This window comes from Pseudopodoces humilis, chromosome 4, assembly GCF_049639895.1.
Source record: "Pseudopodoces humilis isolate 2021_Gansu_Grassland_sample_001 chromosome 4, ASM4963989v1, whole genome shotgun sequence".
NCBI lineage: Eukaryota > Metazoa > Chordata > Aves > Passeriformes > Paridae > Pseudopodoces > Pseudopodoces humilis.
Genome location: NC_142203.1, coordinates 594,481 through 618,785, shown reverse-complemented (window position 1 = coordinate 618,785; position 24,305 = coordinate 594,481). Strand labels below are relative to the sequence as shown.

General features: G+C 42.6%; 1 protein-coding gene across 1 annotated transcript in view; it reads right to left on the bottom strand.

Moving 5' to 3' along the window:
• The window catches only part of MSH3 (mutS homolog 3), an 86,329-nt gene that overhangs the window by 61,877 nt on the left and 147 nt on the right, over positions 1 to 24,305 (bottom strand). Inside the window, exons 2-8 of the mRNA XM_014258250.2 lie at positions 22,051 to 22,174; positions 21,225 to 21,451; positions 18,680 to 18,892; positions 17,227 to 17,343; positions 16,351 to 16,468; positions 15,663 to 15,808; positions 14,485 to 14,651 (exon numbers count right to left, since the gene is read on the bottom strand). Of these exons, the coding sequence (XP_014113725.2) occupies positions 14,485 to 14,651; positions 15,663 to 15,808; positions 16,351 to 16,468; positions 17,227 to 17,343; positions 18,680 to 18,892; positions 21,225 to 21,451; positions 22,051 to 22,174 (1,112 nt within the window). The remainder of the gene's footprint in view (positions 1 to 14,484; positions 14,652 to 15,662; positions 15,809 to 16,350; positions 16,469 to 17,226; positions 17,344 to 18,679; positions 18,893 to 21,224; positions 21,452 to 22,050; positions 22,175 to 24,305) is intronic.

Sequence of the window (24,305 nt, the reverse complement as noted above, 5' to 3'; positions counted from 1 at the left end):
AAACCATACCAAACCAAATCAAAGACAAACCAACAACAACGAAAAAAACAACAAACAGCAACTCAAACAAACAATCAAAGGCAACAAGAACACCACAAAACAAAGCCCAGGAAAACCCTGCCTAATATCTGCCATACTACATGAGCACTGATGAAATAATGCTCTTTCTATGACACCCCAAGGTGGACAAATAGCTGTTTCTGAATTAAAGTGGGAGTGAGGAAGGAGTGAGGACACAGAGCCAATCATTTGCTCATGACATCTTGGGATTATTCCCATGGGTAAATGCAAGTAGTTCTACATATCCAGATCTATACAACAAAGATGATAAATGCACTGGTGACAAAGGAATGACACTCCACATTTATGCTGTATATCCTAAAATCAGGTGTGGAAGGCTCATCTGCGTCTCCTTTTCTTGTACCTCACTGACAGGCGATGAAACATGAGCCCTACACATTGTGCTTTTGAGGTCATTTCCAAATTCCAAACACCCCTTTTTGCCCTCAAGGATGGAGCATTTCATACCCCTGTGTCGCCCAAGTTTTTGCCAAATCATAAATAAAATGGTAATTATCTGTGCTCTTTCCCATCAGGGTCATTTTCTGTATTTTTTTTCAGTGTGGGTCTTAAACTTCACACAACAATGTACAGCTGGACAAGCAAACTACAAAAAGGGAGTGATTACTCATTAAATTCAACACTGGCTCTTGCTATTGTGTCTGGTCTCAGTTGCTTTGCAGCTGCAGCTCTGTGTGTTTACATCACTGCCCCTTCTGCCTGCCACAGCACCCCTCTCTGATTCTCTCTTCTTCATGTTACCACTGCTGTTGTGCTTTGCAGTTCAATATTCAATCTGACTTGTGCTCAAACCCTTGCTGGTGATTTTCTGAGTGAGCTCAAGCACACTCATTCGGGACACCACTCAATACTATTTTAGTTTGGTTTTGAATTACCGAACCCCTTAGAAGGCATTTTAACAAAAGGGGCCTTCTAAAAGCAAGTCTACAACACCAGACAATAGGTTGGCAGACAGAAAAGTTGAGTTCTGTATTACACATTATATAACTCAAGATTATTACCACTTTACCTTGCATCTTTTAGGAAAACAAAAAAACAACTTTGAAGTGCTTAAAAAATATTACCAATAAATTAAATAATAAGAGTGTGACTAAAAAAACCCAAAAAGTTCTGTACAGGCAGAGCAAAGGAAAAGATGACAGAATAGCCTTGAAAGAATTAGTTTTGAGACTCCAATACAAAAGTGGGAATATCACCGTGTTCTAAACAGCAGCATTTCTACTGCCTCTTGAGAGCCCCACAGCACCATCAGGATATCACACAGCCTCCCAAAGTGACTGCACAGCTCTTTGTTCCACAAGGACATGTGCTGTCTGATCATACTTGTCCCGACTGACAGGAGCACAAAACGCTCTCATTTTCAACAGCAAAAACTTATAAGCACAAAGCACTTTTCTCTGTCTCTCTTGTAATATTTTTGCAAAGGCTTCCCACCTACCAGATCTCTCAGTGAAGTCGTAACCATTGTGCTTCTGTCAAATCTCTACCTACTGTCATCAGCACTCACCATCACAACCCCTCTATAGCATCAAGCTGATGGAGGAAATAGTCAGTAGAAAACATCTTATTCAAAGACATATCTTCTCTGGCAGCAGAAGTAACAGTCTAAATTCAGCTTGTGCAAAGCCAAGCTCAGTGCTTAACGATATTTCCTAACTATTTTAATTATCTCCCCTTCCCTTACACTGTGTGTGAGAACAAAAATCTCCAAGACATTTTAATTTCAACGTATTTGAAATAGCACCAGCCCTCAAAACACTGGAAATTATGTGTGGGTCATACACATACATATGCAAAACACACAGTGCTCTGTCCAAAAAACAAAAGCGTTTCCTAGGTGAGGCTGTTGAATTAAAAATTAAAAGCAGATGGCTACAACACAACATACTTCTGGAAAGAATCTTAAGCTCGAGTTAATTACTTCTTCACAGGATTAAAGAGAACCCCAAAACAAAGCTGAAAGCTGCAGGATGTATCAGCCACATGTTATAGTTACATATTATATTGTTGGCTTTTCGCAAATATTAAAGTGAATGTTATAAGAATGGGAAATTTTGTTGTATTAACATAGTTTCCTTTATTTCTGTTAGAAATAGTGGTATAATACTTATATGCTAAGCTATGACATAGCATTAAAACAAAAACTACTTTTGTTTGTGTAACCCAAAGACTGGAAAAGATAGCTGGAGACCCTTTTTTTCTTTTGTAAACTATCTTACCCAGATGAAGACAGCAGTGACCAGAGCTCTGGGGGAGGAATTTATTGCATTTCTGGTATCAGGGAATGTTAATCTCAATGGCACCAAGAGGACTGAACTATTGGGAAGGGGGCAAGAGAAAACTAAACAGAAGAACACCAAAGATCCTAAGAAGAATGTCTGAATATGTATGAGAATTTATGGATATGTAGCAGGGTCCTGTTTTTAAGGGACAATCCTTTGTCAGTAAGGTGAATGCAGAGACACCTGGCTATATCTGTGTACTTTATTTTTTTCTCCTAATTGTCTTTTTTTTATAAAACTTTTAAACTCTATAAAAATTATGTGAACCTCATTTTTCACACACAGAAAATCCAGAACAGTGAGAAAGACACGGAGCTGGCAGACAGGGTCCAGGGGAAGCCACAGAGAGGATTTGGGCTCTGCAGCAGCTCTGGGCACAGCCTGGGCTGCAGGAGCCCCAGAGGAACCTTCCAAACCCAAACTATTCTGGGATTCTGTAACACAGGATTACTGCTGAAGAAGGAATCAGATTTGCCCAGGTAGTTGGTAAAAAGATGTTCAAGCATGGACTAACAGCATCAGTAGGAAGTTGAATATAAGTCACCACCAGCTTACAAAACGTCATTTCCATGGATTACATAAGAAAAAATTGAGATGGTGACAGACAGGGTCCATCCATGTCTCTGTTTTAAATCTGTAACCTCCCACAGTGCTACCACTACTCTACCTGCCAAGACCTGTCAGAAACATCATTCCTGTTCTTTAATCAGCGTAAGAATTGCTGTGGAGATTTCCAGTGAGCACCGAACATCCCACACAGACCTCCCTGAGAAAGCACAATGCCTCTGCAAGCAGCAAGGCCACACCTGGACTTTCCACTTATCACTGAAATGACTGAAGTTCGGGGCCCTGAGGCTCATACTCAGGATCCAGCTGCTGTTGAGGCTCTTACACAGCTTCCTCTGGGCTGCAGAGACACAGAGTGCCACTGCCTGGTTTCCAGCCTCCTGTGAGAGGCTCAGCAGCTCGTATGATGAACGCACAGACACTGACAAAGAGCTGCAGAACCCCACCAGCGCTGTCCTGCAAGCCAACACGACATGCAGAGTCCCAGGGATGGCCTGGAGGAGGGGGAGGCAAGACAGATGTGCCCTGCACACAGTGTCACGTGGGGACGGAACAGCTGAAAGGCCACAAAAAGAGACAAAAACCTCAAAAACAAAACAAAACCAAACCAAACAACCAAAATAAAACAAACAAAAGCAAAACAAAAACATAACACAAAAACTAAACAAAACAACTAAAGATAAAAGTCCACCCTGGTGAATCCTGTTGATAAGTACTCAGGCATCACACAAGATTACAGACCGTCTTAATCAGAAAACATAAAATCAAAATTAGCCCACAATTCCTCAGTTTAATTTAAACATGGAAGGAATGTATACGCTTTACAATGTGTCTTCAAGCTATGCTGGGAGCTTGTTACACATGGTACTCAGGCAGAAAACCTGCAATTGTTGCTTAATTCTTTGTTTATTCTAAAAAGTTATAATAAAAAGGAGAAAAAAATCCACAATATATCTTCAGGATTTTGACAATTTTATCCAGATATTTTTGCACAGATATTCTGAATTATTATCTTTGACGATTAACTATATTCACAATAAGCACCTGATCTATATCTGAATCTGAAAACTCTGGATACCTGCTCCTCTGGGTATTGGCCATCATTAAAGAAAGATGTGGAAAATACATTCACTCAGGCTGCAGAGGAAAAGAACAACAGCATGGTGAGCACATTCCATTATTGGGGGGCTACAGCCAAATGAGGACAGACTAAGGAAATCAAATTCATTTGGCAAGGAGAAAGTTAAGAGGGCATCTTCTCCCACCCAGGGGGCATTCAGGAAAGCCTGGAGCAGACTCTAGTGAGAGGTGCATGGACAAAACCAAGCAGCCATGAGTTGCACTCTCTCACACAAGACCAACTAAACACCCAAGCAGGTGATACAGTGAAGCTGGGGGCTTCTTCCTTGAGCATTTCCCAAAGTGGACAAAAACACGCAACACCTGAGCCCCAGAAAGCTCATACAAGCCAAGTTTTCCCAAGATTTTGAGAAAAAAATTATTCTAAGAAACTGTGCAGGTCATCAGGTGTGTTATAAACCAGCTGTAGAGCAGCTGCACGTACAAGAACACAGGGACTGGCTGCTCCTGAACTGCTCTGTGCCACGGAAAAGAGGAGAGTACACAACATTCAATGCAGCTAACACAGGTCTGATGCCTGCTCAGTGCTCACACCACGGCTTCAGGGGACCTGCCTGCTCCTCACCTCAGGAGCCCAAGGTCTGTGCTCTGAGCAGGGGATGCTCTGTGGAACACCATTTTTTCCATGCAGGAATTCCCTTAACATGTCTTCCTGCAGAGGACTTCACCCACCTACAAGGGGAGAGATTTGTTCCTCCCTCATCCATGGGAAAGCTCCATCTGCAACAGGAACTGCAGGAGCTACCTTCTGAGCCAAATATTCAACCCTATTCTTCAGCAGAGACTATAGCACAAAGTATCTTTTCTTTTAGTTCTTGGCAAGTGTAACTCCCTGTTCACATTTCGTTCTCCTCTCACACCACTAACAGGGCCACTTGAACCAGCCCCAACTGAAAGGACACAGTAGATTATGTAACTACTTCATCCTTCCCTTTTTCCTCCTCAATTTGGAGGCTCAACATTCGGGAGGCCAGCAAATTCAAGTACCCTCTACGCTACCGAAACAAAAATTTTAAAGCCGCAAGAGGATCTTCCAGACGTCAGCATCGGTAATTACAGACGTCATCAGAGACCACTGAATAACCCCAAGTATTAAACAGCTCCAGCCTAAAAATCAGGCCCACTGTTCTGAAGACATTTCAATAACCAATCCAAACTTGCCTTTGCACATGGCCTGGACCTTGCAAAGCCTTTTTACGCTTTTCCAAGAAAGATCCAGTTGTGTGATGCTCCAGTGCATTGTTCCTGATGACCTCACAGCTGAATGAGGCTGGAAAATTGTATTACCCCTGATTTTCTTCCAGAAATGTCTCCATCTGAGCTGTCCAGCTATGATTAAAATAAAAAGACTCCCAGTTTCAAGCTGACAAAGACACCCAGTGAGATGCTACCTTCAAATATAAACACAATAGGCCAAGTTCTGCTCTAACCCCACTCCTTTCTTCTTTGCTGTTACTGGAGTTATTCTCCCTCACTGCTGTCAAACCATGGCAGTACCTGGAACAAAGCCTTTCAGATGTGAGCAGGAAGCTGAATGTAAATCCAGGTCTGAAGAGAGCAAGAAACTCCTTAGGAAGCAATCTGAATGAAAGCAAGAGGAGACAGAAAAGAGCAGGAACCTTCATGGTTACATGTGTTAATTTAGCACATTAGTTTAATTAATTAGTTAATTTGTGCTTTCATTCTCCACTCAAAAACCAGAAGAGGTTCCAAGGGTTTTGGTAACGTATATTAATGGCACACTGTTTTTAATAATTCTACCTCCAACACAATTGTGGCTCTTATAAGTCTAATAAAATGATTTAAAAAGGGCCCTTTGAATGGTAGACAAATGTTGAAATAAGGTTTCAAACCCCAAGAGCCCTGTGCCAATTGCCAGGAAGGCCAAGCTCTGGTTTCTGAAATGAGGAAGAAGCTGCTGAGTTTGGCCATGACTCGCCTTGCACAATGAAAAGTGTGGCACTGACACCAAGTGTGGCTCCCTCCCCAGGAGCACAGAGATTCCCCTATTTTGGCAGCAGCTCCCAAACACCTCACAGCTGGGAAACTGAAACGTGGGACGGGTCCAGGAACCCTCCTGGCACCTGGGGACAACCCTGTCCAAGCCTGGGAACCAACACTGTAAAACCAAAGGACAAATCACTCTGCCCATGCAGGAAGAGCTGCTCAGCCCACACAACCCCATCGAGATCTCACTGCTGAAGCAGAATTTGGCACAGGGAACCTCTCATCCCCCTCAGATAAAGAGCTCTGCATGTTTTGTAAGGGTTTTAACACAGGCTGCTGGACAGAAAACGGGATGCATCTGGCTGGTCAATTACACTTGTAATTAATGTCTCCTTGGATAAGCCAATACAGATTTAAGAGTCCATTAAATGTGATGAATTGAACTTGTTAATTTTCCAACAAATTATGTCAGGCTTTCCTGTGAGATGTACAAAGATGCTTAAATACAGTCTCATCTCTAGAAGAATAAATACAAATAGAGAGTTAACAATTACATCCTCCATATAAAATATTTTCTTCTTACGCAACATTCCTGTAATTCAGGAGTGGGATGTTTTCACCAGAAATTGCTATTTACCTTGATTTCATGTTCTGTGAAAAGCTAATACAAGAGAAAAAACAAGGCAGTTCTTTCTATGGGTTAATTTAGCATTTAACTTAACAGATGCTGTGCACTATGTATTACTTCTTTCCAAGGATTTACCATTAAGGACCCAACTGCAAAAAGCCACTTAAATTATTTTACAAATGGGAAAAAAAAAAAAAAACATTTTGAGGAAAAAGGTGAAGGCAGCTTGGGCCAAATGGTATGCTTTTAAGGAAAAAAAAATGAAAAAGAATTCTAAATTGAAATTCAATTTCTCATGTTTACACTTTGGGGGCTGGCAGTGGTTCAGCTCAAAACATGGTTTTAAGTAGCACAAAGCTGCACATTATCCCTGAAGAAGTGAGCTGAAAACAGAGGTGGCAGAGTTTTGTCTCTGTTCTGCCTGGGGTTTTTCAAATAAGCCAAAAATTGAAGAAAAAAAATATTATCTTAATTCTACAGACAATGGATACTTACTCCAACTTACTAGATTTTGTAACTGAAGACCTAAGGAAACTGAGTTATAAATCTTCTATTATTACCAACCAATTAAATGGTTAAAATATTAGAAAGAGTAGAGGAATAAAACTCCTAAATGAAACTGGGTTTTTCTGTCAGATAAAGGATTTTTGCTCACAAGGCACAACGCCTTCTTTTTGATCAGTACCTGTCTTCTAAAATGCAAGAAGTTGTTGCCATAATCTGTCTGCAAACAATCTTCCCAATAAAATCCCAAGAATTCCTTTCACCCAGCTTAACACGAAGGGTACTGGTCTAGATTCTGCTCATGGTCTGTGATGAGCCAAAGGTATCTGACCACACATCCCTATCAATACACATTAATTCCTTCACATTTTTGAAATCCTTCCTGTGTCTGGGCTGCTGCAGAGGGACCTCAGATCCTGCTGAGTCCCCTCTCAACAGCCAGCTCCAAATGTGCCACTCTCAACACGGCCACAGCACAAGTTCTCTTTCTTTTAAAAACTAACAAAAAAAAAAATAATTATGTTACAAGAAAGAGGTTTCTTGGTGTTTGTGGGTTTCTATCTCCTGCTGCAGCCCTCCAAAGCTGCTGGTGAAACTCCACTCTGAGACTCCTTTCCTCAGTACATTAAAAACCAAATGTGCTACTCTGCAATTAATAACACCTGATAGTATGCTAATTACATACCACGGGATGATTAATTGATAGAGTGGGTAGCTTCCCCTCTGCCACGGCTCACAAAATTACATCATGGCTTTGAGTACTGAACAGATTCCAAAATAAGCACTCCAAAATGTAACTTAATTGAAGTTAATTACAAGTGCATTTGATGATGATATGTATGTGAAAGCATTTCTTTGCCTAGGCAGCCCAAGGGCACTGGCATTCAGGTTCTGGTGCCAGGTCAGGTCTGTGCTGGGTCCAAAAGCTGGGCCATGTGTAATTTCTCACACCCAGACTGCTTTTCACCTATTATTAGGTGAAATTAAGGCTATTTTCACCCAGATTAACTCAAAGTACCAGCGTTACATTTCAGAGGCAAACCAAGCTGGTTTCTGTACTGAAAGCCATGAGGAACAACAAGTGCACTGTGTTGGCAATATGCACAGGATGCTTCATGGTAAGGCTTAACTTCCCCACTTCAAGATGCAAATTCATGTGCTATCTTTTCAGACAATTAAAACAGCTTAACAAATCAATTAAGGCTCTAAGTAAGGATTTTTGACAGCTACACAACTGTTTCCCTTAAAGGCTCTTTTCCCTCTCTTCCTTGCTCACTTTCTCTCAAATGAGCAAGTTTTTTGGTTTTGGTTGTTTTGGGTATTTTTTGTATAGCAAATACAGCACTGCCCTGGGACTGGATTTGATGGATGGACTGTTCAGGAATCAGTTGGTTGTGCACATCCAGAGGGCAGTGGTCAAGGGCTGAGTGCCACTGGATTCTATGATTATATGAACACCACCACCTTGTTCTTCACAGTGCTCTCCTGGATCTTCCTCGAGCCCTGACAAGACCTGCTCAGTAAAAAGGAAGATGCCCGGCCACAAAGCAATAGAAGGCACGCAGTGAGAGGGCAGGTGGCTGCCCAGGAAGCTGCCCAGGGAAGTTATCCTTCCCTTCCACACCCCTGCACTGCCCAGGGCTGACGGACGGAGCAGCTTGGAGGGTGTCACTTGTACCCTCCCCCGGGTTGTACCTGCTGTTTCTCTCTCCACCTGAAGGTCCCCTCAGCCAGGGCTCTGCAGAGGGGGCTGCAGGACCAGGACAGTGCCAGGCTGCCAGGAATGCCTGGAATCTGACTGGAAACAGGGACAAGGACACCCAAGACACATAAACAGAAGGACAAGGACAAGAGGAGGTGGCAAAGACTCCAGAAAGCAGGAGCATAGCTGTAAAACAACAGGCAGGAGGGATGGAGGGGAAAACAGTTATCTTCCACCTGACAGAAACCAGCCAGACAGGCACAGTGAAAAGCAGGAATACACTCAAATATATTTGCTAGGAAATGTTCTTAAGTACATCCATCTTCCCCTGTAGAAAGTCTTTCACATAAACTGAAAGGAAGTGTCTTACACAAAATCTTTTTGCTTTAAAAAATACTGTGCTGCTAAGTAATACAGAGTTAATTACTACACTAGTGATTTCAAATTCTCTATTAAGAATCCAGGAAATATTCACGTGAATTCTGAACATCTAACAGTCATTTGTACTATTCCAAATTCCCAGAGGAAGAGTCCATGCCTAAAGCACACTCCTCAGGAGTCTAATTTACCAAAAGCCTCTTACCTCTGCCATACACAGAAAAGAACATCTGTTAAAAGAGACAAACGTTGTCAGTCAAGCACAAAATTAAACTGCTGAAGACAGCCCAAAAGATAAATCTTGCTCCTTTCTGCAGTTCAGCAGATTGATGGCACATAAAAACCCACTTCAGTTTCATTTTCTTCAAAATTAAGAAAACAATTACATTCTGGGTTTATGAAAAATAAATAAATTCATGGCCTTTCTTTCTTCCCCAGCTCAGGAAGGGCTGGGAACCATGACTACAAGAGCATTACTCTCTTTACTCCACTTCACTGTTACCTGCATGTCAAACAGGCACAAAGCCTCAGTCCTCCTCTCTCCCACATTTTCTCATTGGCATCACTGCCTGGATTAAATCTGCTGGATTTCTAACTCCTGGCACTAACAACGAGGGCAGGAAATGGGGGAAGTAATACCTGAGAAGCTGACACAACCAAGGTATCCTCAGTGCTACTGTTTCACAGGGAAAGGGGTATGTCCCAAGTCAACTTCAAAGCTGAGTAACTTATGCAAAAGAAGTCCTCATTAAAACAAAACACTAGGACTTTAAGAAATATACCAACATTCATCTGTTAAAAAATATTTAAACTTGCACACCACTTTTAAGAGCTTAAGAGTCATTCTCTATTTTGAATATGTGAAAAATCACAACATATGAATATATACTGAGAGAAAAAACAAGCAACATCACAACCAAAGGGGACAAAAAAAGTACCATAACTTACATGTCACCTCCTACAGTTTCTGATTTGTCCTGTAATAATAAATCAAACAGTTGCCAAAACATGCAAACAAAGGTTTTAAAGTTTTACTTTTCCTGCTTCTGTTTATAAGGTAGGGGTTTTTTTCCTATGTAAAAAGTTAACTTTTTGATACCAAGACACTGGACAAGCATCAAGCTCAAGACTTAATTGTTCTTCATTTAATAATTTCTATCTCAAATGGACAGGAGGCAAAAAAAAATCCAAACCCATGAATACTACTTATCAGTGCAATATTGCCACAAATACTACAGCATGTTTTCCCTGATTTGCAGTCATATGAGAAAAAATGCACCTTCGAACCAGGTGTGAGTCTGGGGAAGCTTATCAGAGCTTTGGCCTGGGGGGAAATCTACAAAAACACAAGGGCTGGGCAAGGCAAGGCCTGCAAGTGCCAGCTGTTGCTGTAAGAAGCAATGCTAATGTTTTTATCTAATTCACCATCCAGGGTAAGAACAGTGTGCTGCACTGCATTTGGACACAGGGCTTTGCAAGTGCCTCTTCATGCCCCTGCAGCAACAACTCCACGTGCCTGGGAGGACAGTAATTCCACCCAGAGGATGTCCCAGACAGTGTGCCAAATAAATACACTTGACTGAGACAGGATTGAACTGCCAAAAAACACCATCCAGCAACTCTCCCAGGTTACTGCATGAGGTGGTCATACTGTGGTGGAATTTTCTCCCCTGTCCATTCAAAAGGAGAGAGCTCTGACATGGCCACTCCAAGCAGCTGGCTGCACAGACCATGGGCTGGATTCTCAGCAGTGCAAAACACCTCTTTGGTCATTAAACATCTGTCCCCTGACGCATCTGGGGCTTGTATTTACAGAAAACAGCTCACGTGCTGGTTTTGTACTTCAGCTGCTTTTTTCTTCCCTGCTGCAAATTTAACTGCTTGTAGCTTCCACTGTCACAAAACATTCTCAAGATGTTTGTCACAGCTTGCCTTTCACTTAAAAACCCATGGGAACATTACAAGCTACACAAACCATGAAACCGCTGCTTTTTATGATCACCAGCCCTTCAGACACTCTTCACTCCTCTGTTCTACCACTTAATGTGCAATGCTGTTTATTCTCACTGTAACCCTTTGGGGTCTTGTTTTTGCCACTACAAGCCTTCCTGTCCTTGCTCACCTAGAAACTTCAGGAGCTGAGCTGTGTAAATAAATGCACATGCCCTTCATACTAAAAACAAATTCCTCAACACTAACTACATGAATGCATCCTCTGAGCTGAGCAACCAGCATATAAAGACCCACAAAATTAAAAGCATTTTCTACAGAGTGTTACAAGTCAGAGTTCATTCCAGCTGAGTTTCTACTTGACTGATGACATAAATCCATAACTCTGTCCATGAGAGCAATTAGCACTGAACAGCACCATTGACCGAATGTAATAAATCCACTGCAGCTCACTCTACGAGACCATGACAGAGACTGGAGAGGAACAAACCTGCAGAGACCTCACCCAATACAGTCAAAAGCAGGGGCCACTGCTAAACCAGAGGGCTATTAGCACTGCACTTAACAGAAGGAGCTTGAAATTATATTTGCAGAGGTCCTGAAACACAAATTAAAAAGGCTTATGTTGAACGATGAAGGCTCAGCTACTTGACAAATTCCACAGTGCCTGGAGAGGGAGGATGGGCTTATCTCTCAGTGTGTCTGAAAGAGAAGGGAATTCCAGGGAACCAACTCCAAGCCAAAGACTACTGGAGCACTCAGGAGGGAGCAGAAACCTGAACCCCATATTCAGAACCGTGGGGTTATCACAGGGCAATGAGCTGCAGCCTAAACCAAGCAGTGCAGACCTGGGTGAAACGCTTTGGGTCAGAAGTTAGGTGTGATCAGCCTGTTTTCACAGGGTGCACAAGAATGCTACAGGATGAAACGCTGCAGAAAGAGGGAAAATGGAAAAAAGAGGAACAACAGAGCACTCCAAAGATGCATTGAACTTTACAACAAAACAAGGAAAAAACGTGGGAAGAGCAAAAATATCCCAAAGGAGCCTCAAAGACAATGTCAAGAGACCAATGCAGGCCAAGTTTTAAAGCAGCCAACATGTGAAGGAGGGTGGGTGCTGTCCCTCCACTAGAAAGAACTTTGAGTACAAAACTCTGTTCTTCAGAAAAAAATACAAGTAATTTCTGAAGGCAAGACCTTTCCTTTGTTTTCTAGAAAGAAGAAAACTAAAACCATGGAAAGATTTTGCTCCAGGCGGGTCAGCACTTGCAAACAGATGTTACTAACAGCTTGGGAACAGCACAGTACCCACCAGAACAGTTTGTCCTGAGCCAGTTTTTGTAACCTACTTTTAATATAAGCTTTGCTTTTGAGGGAAGGCTCTTCACTGGCCCCCAGCTCGGTTTGCTTGAATAGTATTTTCTAGTCATTAAATCTGCCCTAGAATAGTGAAGAATATAAAAAAACCCTCACAGAAATTCAAGGGAAGCACAGAGACTTTCACCTCTAATCAGTGTTAACAGGGCACTGAACCAACCTAGGGCTGCTCTCATAAAGCTGCAGTGCTTTACCTTAGATCAACATTTTACTTCACTCTTTTGGTAACCATAAGCATAGTTTCTGTGCTGGGCACATCACCTTGCTCACTCAGTGACAAGTTCTAGTAAGCAACATCTAACACCAAATCACCCCTGCTGCAATTCTTACGCTACACAGGAGGACTAGAAAGACTTGACTTCTCTCTTCTCCTCTTCTCTCTTCTCTCCTCTTTCCTCTCTTCCCTCTCCCCTCTTTTCTTTCCAACGTCTCCAAGCTCTAATCTCCTAGACTCTTTTTCTCTCCCATTTTTACCCTGTTTTCATAATTTCAGTGTTTTTCTGCTGCATCCCTAACACACAAAGAGATGAAGCGCCTTCTTGAGCCACAAGATCTAGTTCCCATTTAATTAGAAAGGTCTTCAAAGAACTATAGAAATTAAACTTTTTACAGCTCATGGGAGATTCTCAACAAGTGGTTTTAGAAAAGAGCTGGTAAAGGATGAAATCACTGGGTACTGGGCCAATAACCAAACCTGAATACTACAGATATCTCAATACGCATTAAAGTGAAATTAGTGCTGTACAAAAGGAACTGTACAAAAACAAACCTAATTAAAAGAACAAGAAAGCAGCATATTGAAATCTCTTAAATTACTATGAAATACTTCAGAGCCCCCTAGTGGCTTAATCTCTGGTACAAGAAAAAAAAAATCCATGAAGAATTGTTTTTAAAATAAAGCTACTGAGGTGTATTGCAGTAATATGTTCTATTTTTGTCACTTTCATGTAATTAGAGGCATTTGGGCTGGAAAGCTGCCTAGCAAATTACCAGAAAAGTGAAAAAAACTACAAACTAATCCCTGTTCACAAAATCAGCTAATGGGTAGCATTTTTTGTCTTCATAAAAACCAGAAGTCACTCATTAACATTCTCAACTGTGCACAACCAAAAAAACACAAAGGAAAAGGAAAAATAAATCACAACCACTCTCCAAAATTCACACCAGAATAACACATTCAAAACTGAAATGCCAAGCTCTAAACTAGCTCTCTACTGTATGGTTAAAAAGAAAAAAGTGAAAAACTGAAGTTTCCTCAAAAAATTGCATCTGTAAGATTTCATCCCCTCTGTTCAGAAAACATGCTTCATCCTTCATCCATCACCCTAAAAATTACATCCTACTCTGGCTCTGCTACACAGAAAACAGGTAACAAATTTCCTCTTGAAATATGCCAAGAGAACTCAAAGCAAAGAGATGATCAGTCACAACACTTCCAGGTCTGTACCCAAGTCCAAGATGGTGTAACAGGACAAACAGGATGAAATACCAGTTACAAAGGCTTTCTACACCTATTTACATTAATAGAAAAGGAAATCTTGCATCTTTTACAGACCTCAAAACTATGACAACCAGGGAATAAAAGGCCACATAACACCTCTTTTAGATCTGAACAGTAAGTGTGTGAGCTTGGAAATTATTCCAGCGGATGCTGTAACCAGGAGTGTGGTGGCAGGAGCATGACAACATTTAAGTGCACAAATCTTTCACAGGCCACAGACAGAAGCCATGAACCTCTGTCTAAACACAACTTAGGAGCAAGTGCCCAGGGCTCAGTGGGATTTGGGAAGTTCTGAACCCAGCAGCAAACCGCAGCCGCTCTGAAAAGGGCCGTGACAGAACTACACGTCCATACCTGCTTCTGGATCTCAGCTCCACCAGGGCTCTGGGAAAGAGAACCCCAAACAACAGCCCCCCACAGAACTCACCTCATGGAGGTTATACTGTGGATGAGCTTTTCAGACTGATCTGACAGCCTAGGTGGAAGAATTATCTCAACTGGCTGCAGGCGCAGAACCCGACTCTCCAGCTCCGAGCGGGAAGCACAGTCCCGAAAACTGTCAAAAATTACTTCTCCTGTCGTTGGCTGGATCGCCTGCCAAACAAAATTATACACATATATCCATTGAATATTCACGTTTTCAGGGAGTGCTTCAGTGGCTCAAACTGTTAACCAGAAAGAAAATCTGTGGTGTAAAATTATACAGCACCCCCACACACTGTCAAAGTGGCAAATCAAAAAACCTGAATGTGCTTTTTTTCAAACCCATGATACAACAATAACTTCAGAATACTAACACAACTTTGTCTCGGAGAGTGGCAACAATACCTCACAAATGTAAATGTGCTCTTGTTGTTAGCAGTCCATTGCTGTTCAGTTTTTAATAGCAGACAAACCTATTCACTGAAGTCTGTGAAATGCACATGTAATTTGAACTGGAATTTGAACTCTTGCTTTTGTTTTTCTCTCCCAGCAGCAGCATGACATTCAAACAGAGACACAATCAAGATACTTTTTAATTAATTCATTACCAGCTGACTGGGCTTCAGTTAGCACTATGTTTTGCTGGTTAAACAGGACTGGGTTTAATCTTCACCATAAAAGACAATACAACTCTGAAATGTATGTGGTAAAAAATCCTAAGTCTCTTCCTCTAAAGAATAGTATTTTGTAGAGGCAAAAAGTGCTCACAAGACTTAAAATATTGACCCTAAAAATGTTTAAACATCGAAATTTGTAAAGCATCTGAACTAGTGATTTCCCTAATGTATTTGGTTAAAATACTAATACATTTTCAAGTGAAACAGCAGCAAAACCAGTTAGATAAATGTTCAACTATCAACTCTGTATCTTTTCTGCAGTTTTCAAATATAAAACCATCATAGTTCACACACAGATATCTTACCTAAAGTGCCTCTTTTGTAAAAAAAACAAACAAACAAAAAAAAAATCAATTCCTACTCCCCCGCAAAATAAAATCTGAAAGACAGAACAGTCATGAATTTAACAAGGCAGCCACCCACCTCCCCAGGAAAAAAACCAAAATGCACAACAGAACAACCCCACACACACCCTAAAATACTGACTCCTGAGAAACCAGCTTACCATGATGCCTGTAACTGTGTCACCTTTCTTCCTGTCTTTCAGGTTGTCTCCATTTTCACAGATGCAGAGGAGGTAGTTATCAGGGACATCTGCTGCTACCTCTTCAACATCTACAGAATCATCCAGCTTCAACAAAGGGTTCACATGTAACAAATGTTAAAAAAACAGTACACAGGTTTGGGTGGACTGTTCACCATTAGGTCTTTTCCAGACCTAAGTCTTGTACTCTCAGACATTAATCTAGCAATCTTTTCAGCTCCTGGTATCTAGTAAGTGTGTTTGAGAAACTAAATTCAAAACATGAGGTAGACAGGATAAAGGAAAAACATAAGACAGGATAAAGAAAAACAAAAAAATCAAAGAAAATAAATTAAATTCATTGGTTAAAAGATGTTTCTCTCTCATTTTAACATTTGCTAGACAAGACCTGCAGGACACTGCAGATTTGGTAAGTCCCCACTTGGGGATGACTTCAGAAAGCAACTACACAACAAAGCTACAGCCCTGAGGAGATTACATTGTTTGTAAAGACAGCAAGATGTTTTACCACAACATAAAACTAAAGGAACTTTATTTCCTGCTGCCACTCATGTTAGCCACTAGCTGCTCATGTTCAATCCTGGTGATAACACTAGAATCAAGACATCCCAAAGGTTAGTCTGAAACCAAGTTTATTTGAAAAGGATATCTTCTCCAATAAGCGTAGACTTAGTGTAGAGGGCAGTCAGCTTACGGCTGAAGAGAGAGCTTTTATTTTCTCCAGCAGCTTTCAGTGCTGCAGTTTCCATTTGTTTTATTACTCCAACCTACAGGCAAACAAACAAGAAACAAAGTTAGATGTCTGGTAATAGATTATTATTTTTATTATTCTATATATCTGGTAATCTTTTAAGATGTGCAAACAACAAATGCATAATTCAAGCTGGAATATATCATCAACAGAAAGGGCTCTCACATCAATCCCACTAATGAGATTATAAGGCACTGCTTTTCCTGACCCTTTTCCCACTCCTGACTGCCCTCTCAACTTCTGTACCTGTGCTTCTCGTCCTATTTTGAAACAATTTAGCTGGACATCACTGCTTATTAGAGAATGGTTGTTTGCATCCAATTTAGAATCAACAAGTCCTTTTCTTAGAAAAGGAAGCAGAAAAAGAAGTTATCACCAGAAAGCCACAGAATTACAGGGATTCAGAACAGGAAGGAACAGAGTGAAAAAAAAAAAAGGGCTGGGATAAGAAAAACAAGGATGTGAGGAATAATAAAACAGAGAGCAGATATGTACATTTCTCCTTATTAAATGCAAAAACTTGATACAGAAACACTGAAAAAAATAACTGTTCTGGAACTGTTCCTGAAAAAATGAAGACACTTCTAGGAATCTGCTAGTGGTTCATGACACCCCCAGCACAGAGAAATTGAAACAAAGAGAAGTTGGCCGTTTCTCCTGCAGGAACCAGTGATAACGAGCTGCCCACTTCTCAGATGAAACCAGGTTGTGGTACAAGCAGTGCAAGTTCTCTCAGCGCAGGTCTGTACTCAATTAGCAGGAGTCAGGGGTAACCTTGTGTCCCTTGGCTACGAGGCGGCGCACGTGGACGAAGAGGCGGTGGCTGGGGATGCTGGCAGTCATGAAGTTGTGATCCAGGTGACAGTAGATGTTCAGCTCTTGAGCTGCAATCTGCAACAGGAATCAGACAAAGGGTCACAAAGTAATTTAAGAAGGTAAGGAGCTTACCTCTAAGACAACAGTGATGCACAACTACAATTAAAAGCTCGTTGACAAAGGGAAAACATTCCAGGAGAAAGCCTGCCCCAGCATTGCCATAAACAGGGGATTCACTATCACTGCTGCAGGTGTCAGGTTTTAAGGTCGCACCTTGATCTTTACCACTGTGAGGTAAACCACCCACACTGCAAACACAGGGTCTGGAACACAGCTCAGCAAAAGGTCAAATGATTTTCATGCCACTAAAAACACAGCAGGAATGGAAGTACTTAGTTTGTGGTCATAAAGATGGGATTACTCTGGCCAATCAACTAAAATTCTGAAAAATCAATATTGAACAGCAGTGGAAACCAAATACTTGATAAAAAAGAGTAACAACACTTACTAAAACAACACCTACTAAATTATCATGTGTGATTTTTATTGTCTTCTTGCCCCCTAGCAAAATGGCAGGTGTTCACTGACCAGAGAATGTGGTGCTAGGTAGGACCTGCAGGCAAGCACTGACCCGTCTACCTGAACAGCATATTTCTATTTCTGGGCTGTAAGTACACCAGCAAATGAGCAGACAAATTACACAGCACAAAAAATGATGAGGAAAATGAATTCCCAGTAACCAGGCAACATTTCTCACTGGTCTCAAGTGTGGAAATAGCACCAAACAAAGGTTGGTAGCAACGACTTTTGGGATAGATCATAAGAAAAAGCATTATGAAACATTTATGAACCATCACTTTAAACTTATGTTTGTTATCCAGTCCTTTCCAGTTCCTACAGATCTGCCATGCCTACCCACATGCCCCATGTCTATACATGTGCCCCATCCAGGCATGACTCAGCTATACCTGATACATCCTTTTTAACACCATTTGCTCCACTGCCTTTCAACCTGAGAGATTCCCAATGTCAAACATCAGAATTATATACTGGATATATATTAGAGTTCTGAACCACGATACACAATTCACCTCTGAAAGTTTTTCAACTTTAGCTCTGACAAAAAATTCTTCTAGGAGCTCACCTTAAATTCTCAATATACAGGACAGCAAGCACTACCATGTGATTACAAAATAATAAATACCATTTTGGCAAAAAAATGTCTGCGTAATGGATAGAATTGAATTTCCAGCATGCCGAGATTTTTCATCCTGATTTCAAGTAACAAAACAAAACAAAGTACCCCTTAAAACTTGTGCCCCCAAAGAAGTCTCCCTTCCAGAACTGACCACAGATCTAGGATGACATCAGCTTAATGCAAGTATCTTTCCATAACTTTGGAAAAAATTACCTCTGCATCTTGTCCAAAGAACCGGTATTTGTATCCACATTCCACACATAAAATAGCATCTTTATACTTCTTCTTCATTTCTATGAATTGCAGTTCTAGTGGAGTGTAAATGCTTTTGGTTCTTCTATTAAGACTTGTATCTGAAGACTTTTGAGAATTTTCATAGGACTTAAGAGAGGCAGAAAACTGACTGAGATTACATTGTAACCCCTCCTGTAAATAAAGGATGGGAAAGTATAATTAGGAATCATCAAACAAGTCAATTGCCCCCTCCCTGGCTTGCACTGACCACAGAGCTAAAGACTGTTCTTACACTGAAGAGCCCCGAAGCTGCAGCACAACTACTGAAGCAGGATATACAGAATACAGTATGTTTGGAATGAAAAGGAATTAAAAAGTCATGAAAGCCAAAGTTAGTTTGTCCTCAGATACCTGAGGGGAAATCAGAACCCTATCGTATCATAAGCTCTCAAAGCACAGACCAAGGCTATGCAGGCTGCAAAGACTGGGTAGTCTAAACCGGCCAGATATACATTGAAATAAGGATGAATTACTGCTCTACAGGTGAGAAACTTCAGCACAAAGAGATTAATGATGTTCCAAAAACCCACAGTAAATCAAGAAATAAACCAATTTGAGTCTCACTTCCCTGTCTCAGCCACCAAAACTGTACTCCTTCTCCAGTCTGCACCTCCTCTCTAAGTTCAGCAAATATCCCAGAATAACTCAAACACAGAAAATCTACACTACAGTTTCTAAAACCTTAAATGTGAAAGGCTTTGAGCCCACTCTGTCTGCAGTTTATCATTTACAATGACATTATATAGCCTATTCTTGCCAAGCAACTTCAGCTCTATCACTCTGTATTGTTCTGTATTGTCAGCAGAGCGATGGGATCAGAAGTGCAGAGAAGAACACTGAAAAGAGTTTCACTTACAGCAAAGTTCCTCCTCACTCATATCAAAAGATCAAATACAGGTAATATGGTTTAAAAAAAGATACAAAGACAACACCCTGCAGAATTTTTTTAAGCATATGGCTATTGAAGACACAACTGATCACGTTGTGCTATAAGTTCTCTATCTGAAAATAAATCCAATAAACTTCCATTTCTACCAAGGGCCCCATTCAGACTATGAGAAACAAAGTGAACAGACTGTTTATCAGCAATGGTAATTCAGAGAAAACACAGAGATAACTTAAATCATATACTTTGGGTCATGGAAATGTACAAGGAGTGCAGTCAGAGAACAACCCAGGGAAAACAACACTTAGCTGTAACTCCAAAATCCCCACAACTGCACACAATTAAGCAAGAGAAGCCAGCCCAGCACAAATAAAGCTGCACTGCACCCAGAACCTGGGTGGCCTCAGGAGCTCAGATGTCTCTGATGCACAATCCTCAGCCCACAGACACGGCGGTCTTGAGTCCAAGGTCTGTGCCAGCCAAACAGGATGACCTTGTCTCGTTTTACAGGAAATTGTAGTGGCAAAGCATGTGAAACAAGGGCATGAAACAAGGCAAAAGGAGCAAAAACAAACACAAAAGCTGACTCGTTGAGATGGTCATACATTAGCAGCTGGAGGAAGGTTACTGAGTAAAAAGCAAGACACAAACAGCAAAAAGGACCCCTTCCAAGGAAGGTAGGCCAGACCTGGAATCAGTTTTCTGGGCTCTCCCAACACATCTTCATAACCTCAACCTTCACCACAACAGAATTCTCTTGCCACGAGCGGCTCACTTCAAAATTTGGACCCCACATTCACACAAAGCAGACACCCCCAGCTGAAGGTCACAGCCCTCAGACAGGGAAGGCTAAAATCAGCTGCACAGCTTTGGATACAAGCTCCTTCCCTCAGAAGGCCGGACACAGAACTCCACTAAAGAGCAGCTACCACAGAAAGCCATGAGGTGAAACTGAGAAGGCTGACCCCCACACCCCCATTAGTTAACATTAACTAGTGTTAACTAGACCCATAAGTAAAGGGGAAACAAAATACTATGACTCCACTCACGTCTCTTGACTTGCACCATACATACCATAATGTCAATTTTTCCTGTGAGCTACCCCTATCTTCTGCAGATAAAAAAGTAGTGATACCTTTACTAGTTAGATTTACCAGCAACTAGATTAATCCACATCTCAGTGATAACCCTACACAGAATTTTTGCAAAGAAAGCCTGCTAGAAGTTTGAGAGCCCCCATAAAAACTGGTGGGACTGAAAGCACACTGAAATGAAAGCAAAGTGCCACTCTGAACATGTGTTATTAGGGAGTTACAGCTTCCCTCACAGGCACAGGCGGCACCAACAGGGTTTCTGTTCCCTTGTGGTGCTGTTGTTCACTGGTATCACTGAGGAGCCAGAACAGCCACTCTGCTCACCCTGGAAAGAGCTTCAGGAAAACATTTCTACATGAGCACAGGTCTGTGGGGCTCTGCTGCACCATTCCATGTCACAAAAGGAAGCTTGTGCCAAAGCCTGCTGGTTTAACTCACAAGAAGCAACCTGCACACACCACAGGGCCACCAGAGCTCTGCGCACCTTCTGTGCCACCTTTGGGCTGGCGTCCCGAGACGGAAGATTGGTGTTCCTCAATTCTGAGCTCCTCCCAGTAACACTGGGACATTTTTCCAAACTCAGAGATCCTTTCTCCTGAAAGCCATCTTCCTGGACTCTGGCACACTGCTGGTTTGAATCACTGCAGAACTCTTTCAGCCTGTCCAGAGTTTGCAAACAGACACGGGACTTCTCACACTTCTGAGAGTCTTCTTTGATGAAAATTCAAAGCAAAAACATATTAGCAACTTATTTTCTAAAAGTGAATGTCTATTAGAAGAACATCAGTGAGCACAGAACACAAGCATTTTGCTCCATGTACTTCTCCCCTGTGTTCCCCCTCCTCTCTGCCAGCCTGACAGAATTGTGCATTTAAGCAGCTTGGTTAACTTCCTGGGAAACCAATACTCCTCACTTGTCTGCTTCTTTCTACGTGGGAAGAGATGCATCATTATTTTTTGGACTGAAAATACAGAGCCATAAAGTTAGCTAAGAATATTGGGAATCAAGCAGATTTTCTTTCAGTACATTTCTTTAAGCAGGCAATACTGCTTCTTGAGGGTGTCCTAGTGATACTTCCAAGCATCACACCAACAAATTTAATACCGTTCCCACTTTGAAACTTAAGAGGCTAATTCTTTCTATTGAAGTGTAATGAACTTTATATTTACTGGTTTTCATACCAGCATTATTAAATTCTCTGTTCAAAGCCAAATGGAACTCAGGCATTTCCAAGGCAATGGAGCAGCTGACAATTAAAAACTTATTTACTGGCTGCCAATGCTTAAAGGTTTGCTAACAGTCAACTCACTTCTATCCTGAGTCTTCAGTGGGTTACAGATCTCTTCCAGAGTAATTTGTCGTGCCTTGGTCTTCTTTTCACAGGGTTCACTGCTTTCAGTAGATGAGCTCCTTTTAGTGCCAAATTCAGAAGCCTGAAACGTAAATTAAACTAATAAGTTCAGTTACCTTTTCTGTTTCCTGTCCTCTGAAAGAGAATAATGCAACCAACAACTTCACAGGAAATTAATTCAAAATAATCCAACCTCCCATCCCTGGTATTGTTCAAGGCTGGGTTGGGGGAGCTTGGGGCATCCTGCTCCTTAGATGTCTTTTGAAACATGCAGTTAGAACACTATGTAAACAGGAAATTCATCCATTTTGCTGTTTCATCGCTGATCTTTTGCAAGAAGCTTGACTAAATACGAAGAAGTAACTTGTAGGTCCAACAAAACATAAACACTTTGCACAGAAGCACACCACAGGTGCTTGCAGCAGCTTGCATCCACACTTCATATTGTAACCTCAGATGGTTTAACCATGGAATTTCAATTTCCTTAGAACTTGCTTAGAACTAAGCAGGAACTCCAGCCTCATCAACTAAACCCAAAACCTCCACATAAGTACATGAGTATCAGTTTTCAAGCCCACTGTTAAATACCACCAAATTAACACTAATTAGGAAGTTTTTCCTACAAGGGCAGAAAGCTGTAATAACGCCTTTCAAAATATATTTGGACCAAAGGCAACCAAAATAGCTGACTTGAGTCAGAGGTAGAAAAAGCAAACACCGTTCCAGGGCCAGAAGAGGCTGGAAACAATAACTACAAGGAGACTGGAAAATACAAACTCAGAATGAAATCCAGCTGCTGAGACACAGCCACTTTTTCCCAGGGGTGCAAAACGAGGATGTGCATCACTGCAGGCTCTTTTGGCCTTGCACCTACCAGCACTCAGACCTCAAGACACCTGAGCTCCAGCACCACACCTGCCAGAGCTGCCCAAAAATGGGATTCATTTCTCCGCGTGCCACAAGCCGACAGTGACACCGTGCAGAGAGAGGCTGGGTGTTCCATCAGTGCTGGGCAGGCCCGCTGCTGGGGCTGTTCCAGCACACCCCACTGCCCTTTCCCTGCGCTTATTTCCATTCTTTACAGGCAGCCAGAGCCGCTCCTCGGCCAGGAGGGGTTAAACTGCCGTGGGGCTGTGTGCCCCCAGCCCGGCTCTGCAGCTGCTCCGGGCCAGGGGCTGTCGGAGCCGCAGGGTGATTTGGGGCTGTCCCCAAAAGCGGGGTTCGGCTGTGTACCCTGAGCATCCTGGCAAAGTGTGCAAGGCATGCATGGACACACACCCACAGCTGGATTTACATCCTTAAAATTAGCGAACTCCTTGACTAAGGGATGCTGCTGCTGTCCCACTGATCAGGTCTCACCTCCTGCTGATCAGGCTTCAAAGTACACAAAGATCAAATCTCAAAGAACATCCTGACTCATGATAACCTTAACATATTCCACATTCTGCAAAACTAGAAGGCACAGGGTTTCAACACTGGACAGTGTTATTGGAAGTGATATAGGAAGCCCCAACAACATGGACCAACGCGCTGCCCTTGACCAACCCACTGCCAAGCTCCAGCTCCTCCGAAACAGACATATCCTGTGTTACAGAATCCCTGAATTATTAGGTTTGGAAGGTTCCTGTGGAGCTGCCGCCTGCCAGGCCGTGCCCAGCAGGGTCCCCTGCAGCAGTGCCCCAGGCCGTGCCCAGCTGGGGCTGCCATGGCTCCACACAGGGACACTCCAGGCCCTCCCTGGGCAGCTGTTCCAGGCCTCTGCCCCTCCATGGACACAAGTTCTTCCTCCTGCCGGGCTGCCGCTCGCTGCCCTTTATTTTATTATCGGCAGCGCCCAGCAGAGCCCGGCCCCGTCCTCTGGCAGCCCTCGGAGATGTTTGTGTGGATCCACGGGATCCCCTCTGGGCCTTCCCTTCTCCGGCCTGGCCGGGCCCGGCTCCCGCAGCCTCTGGAGCTGCTGCAGAGCCCAAATCCTCTCTGTGGCCTCCCCTGGACCCTGTCTGCCAGCTCCGTGTCCTTACTGCCAGGCTGTCCCCGAGCACCCGGGCACCAGGGCCCTGCGTCTCACAGGTGCCACAGCCGGCACCGCGCACCGGGCTGCGGCGGCCCTGGGGCCGCGTCCCGCAGTGTCTGCGCCCCGGACAGGGACACCGGGATCGGCACCGGGATCGGCACCGGGATGGACACCGGGATGGACACCGGGATAGCGGGCC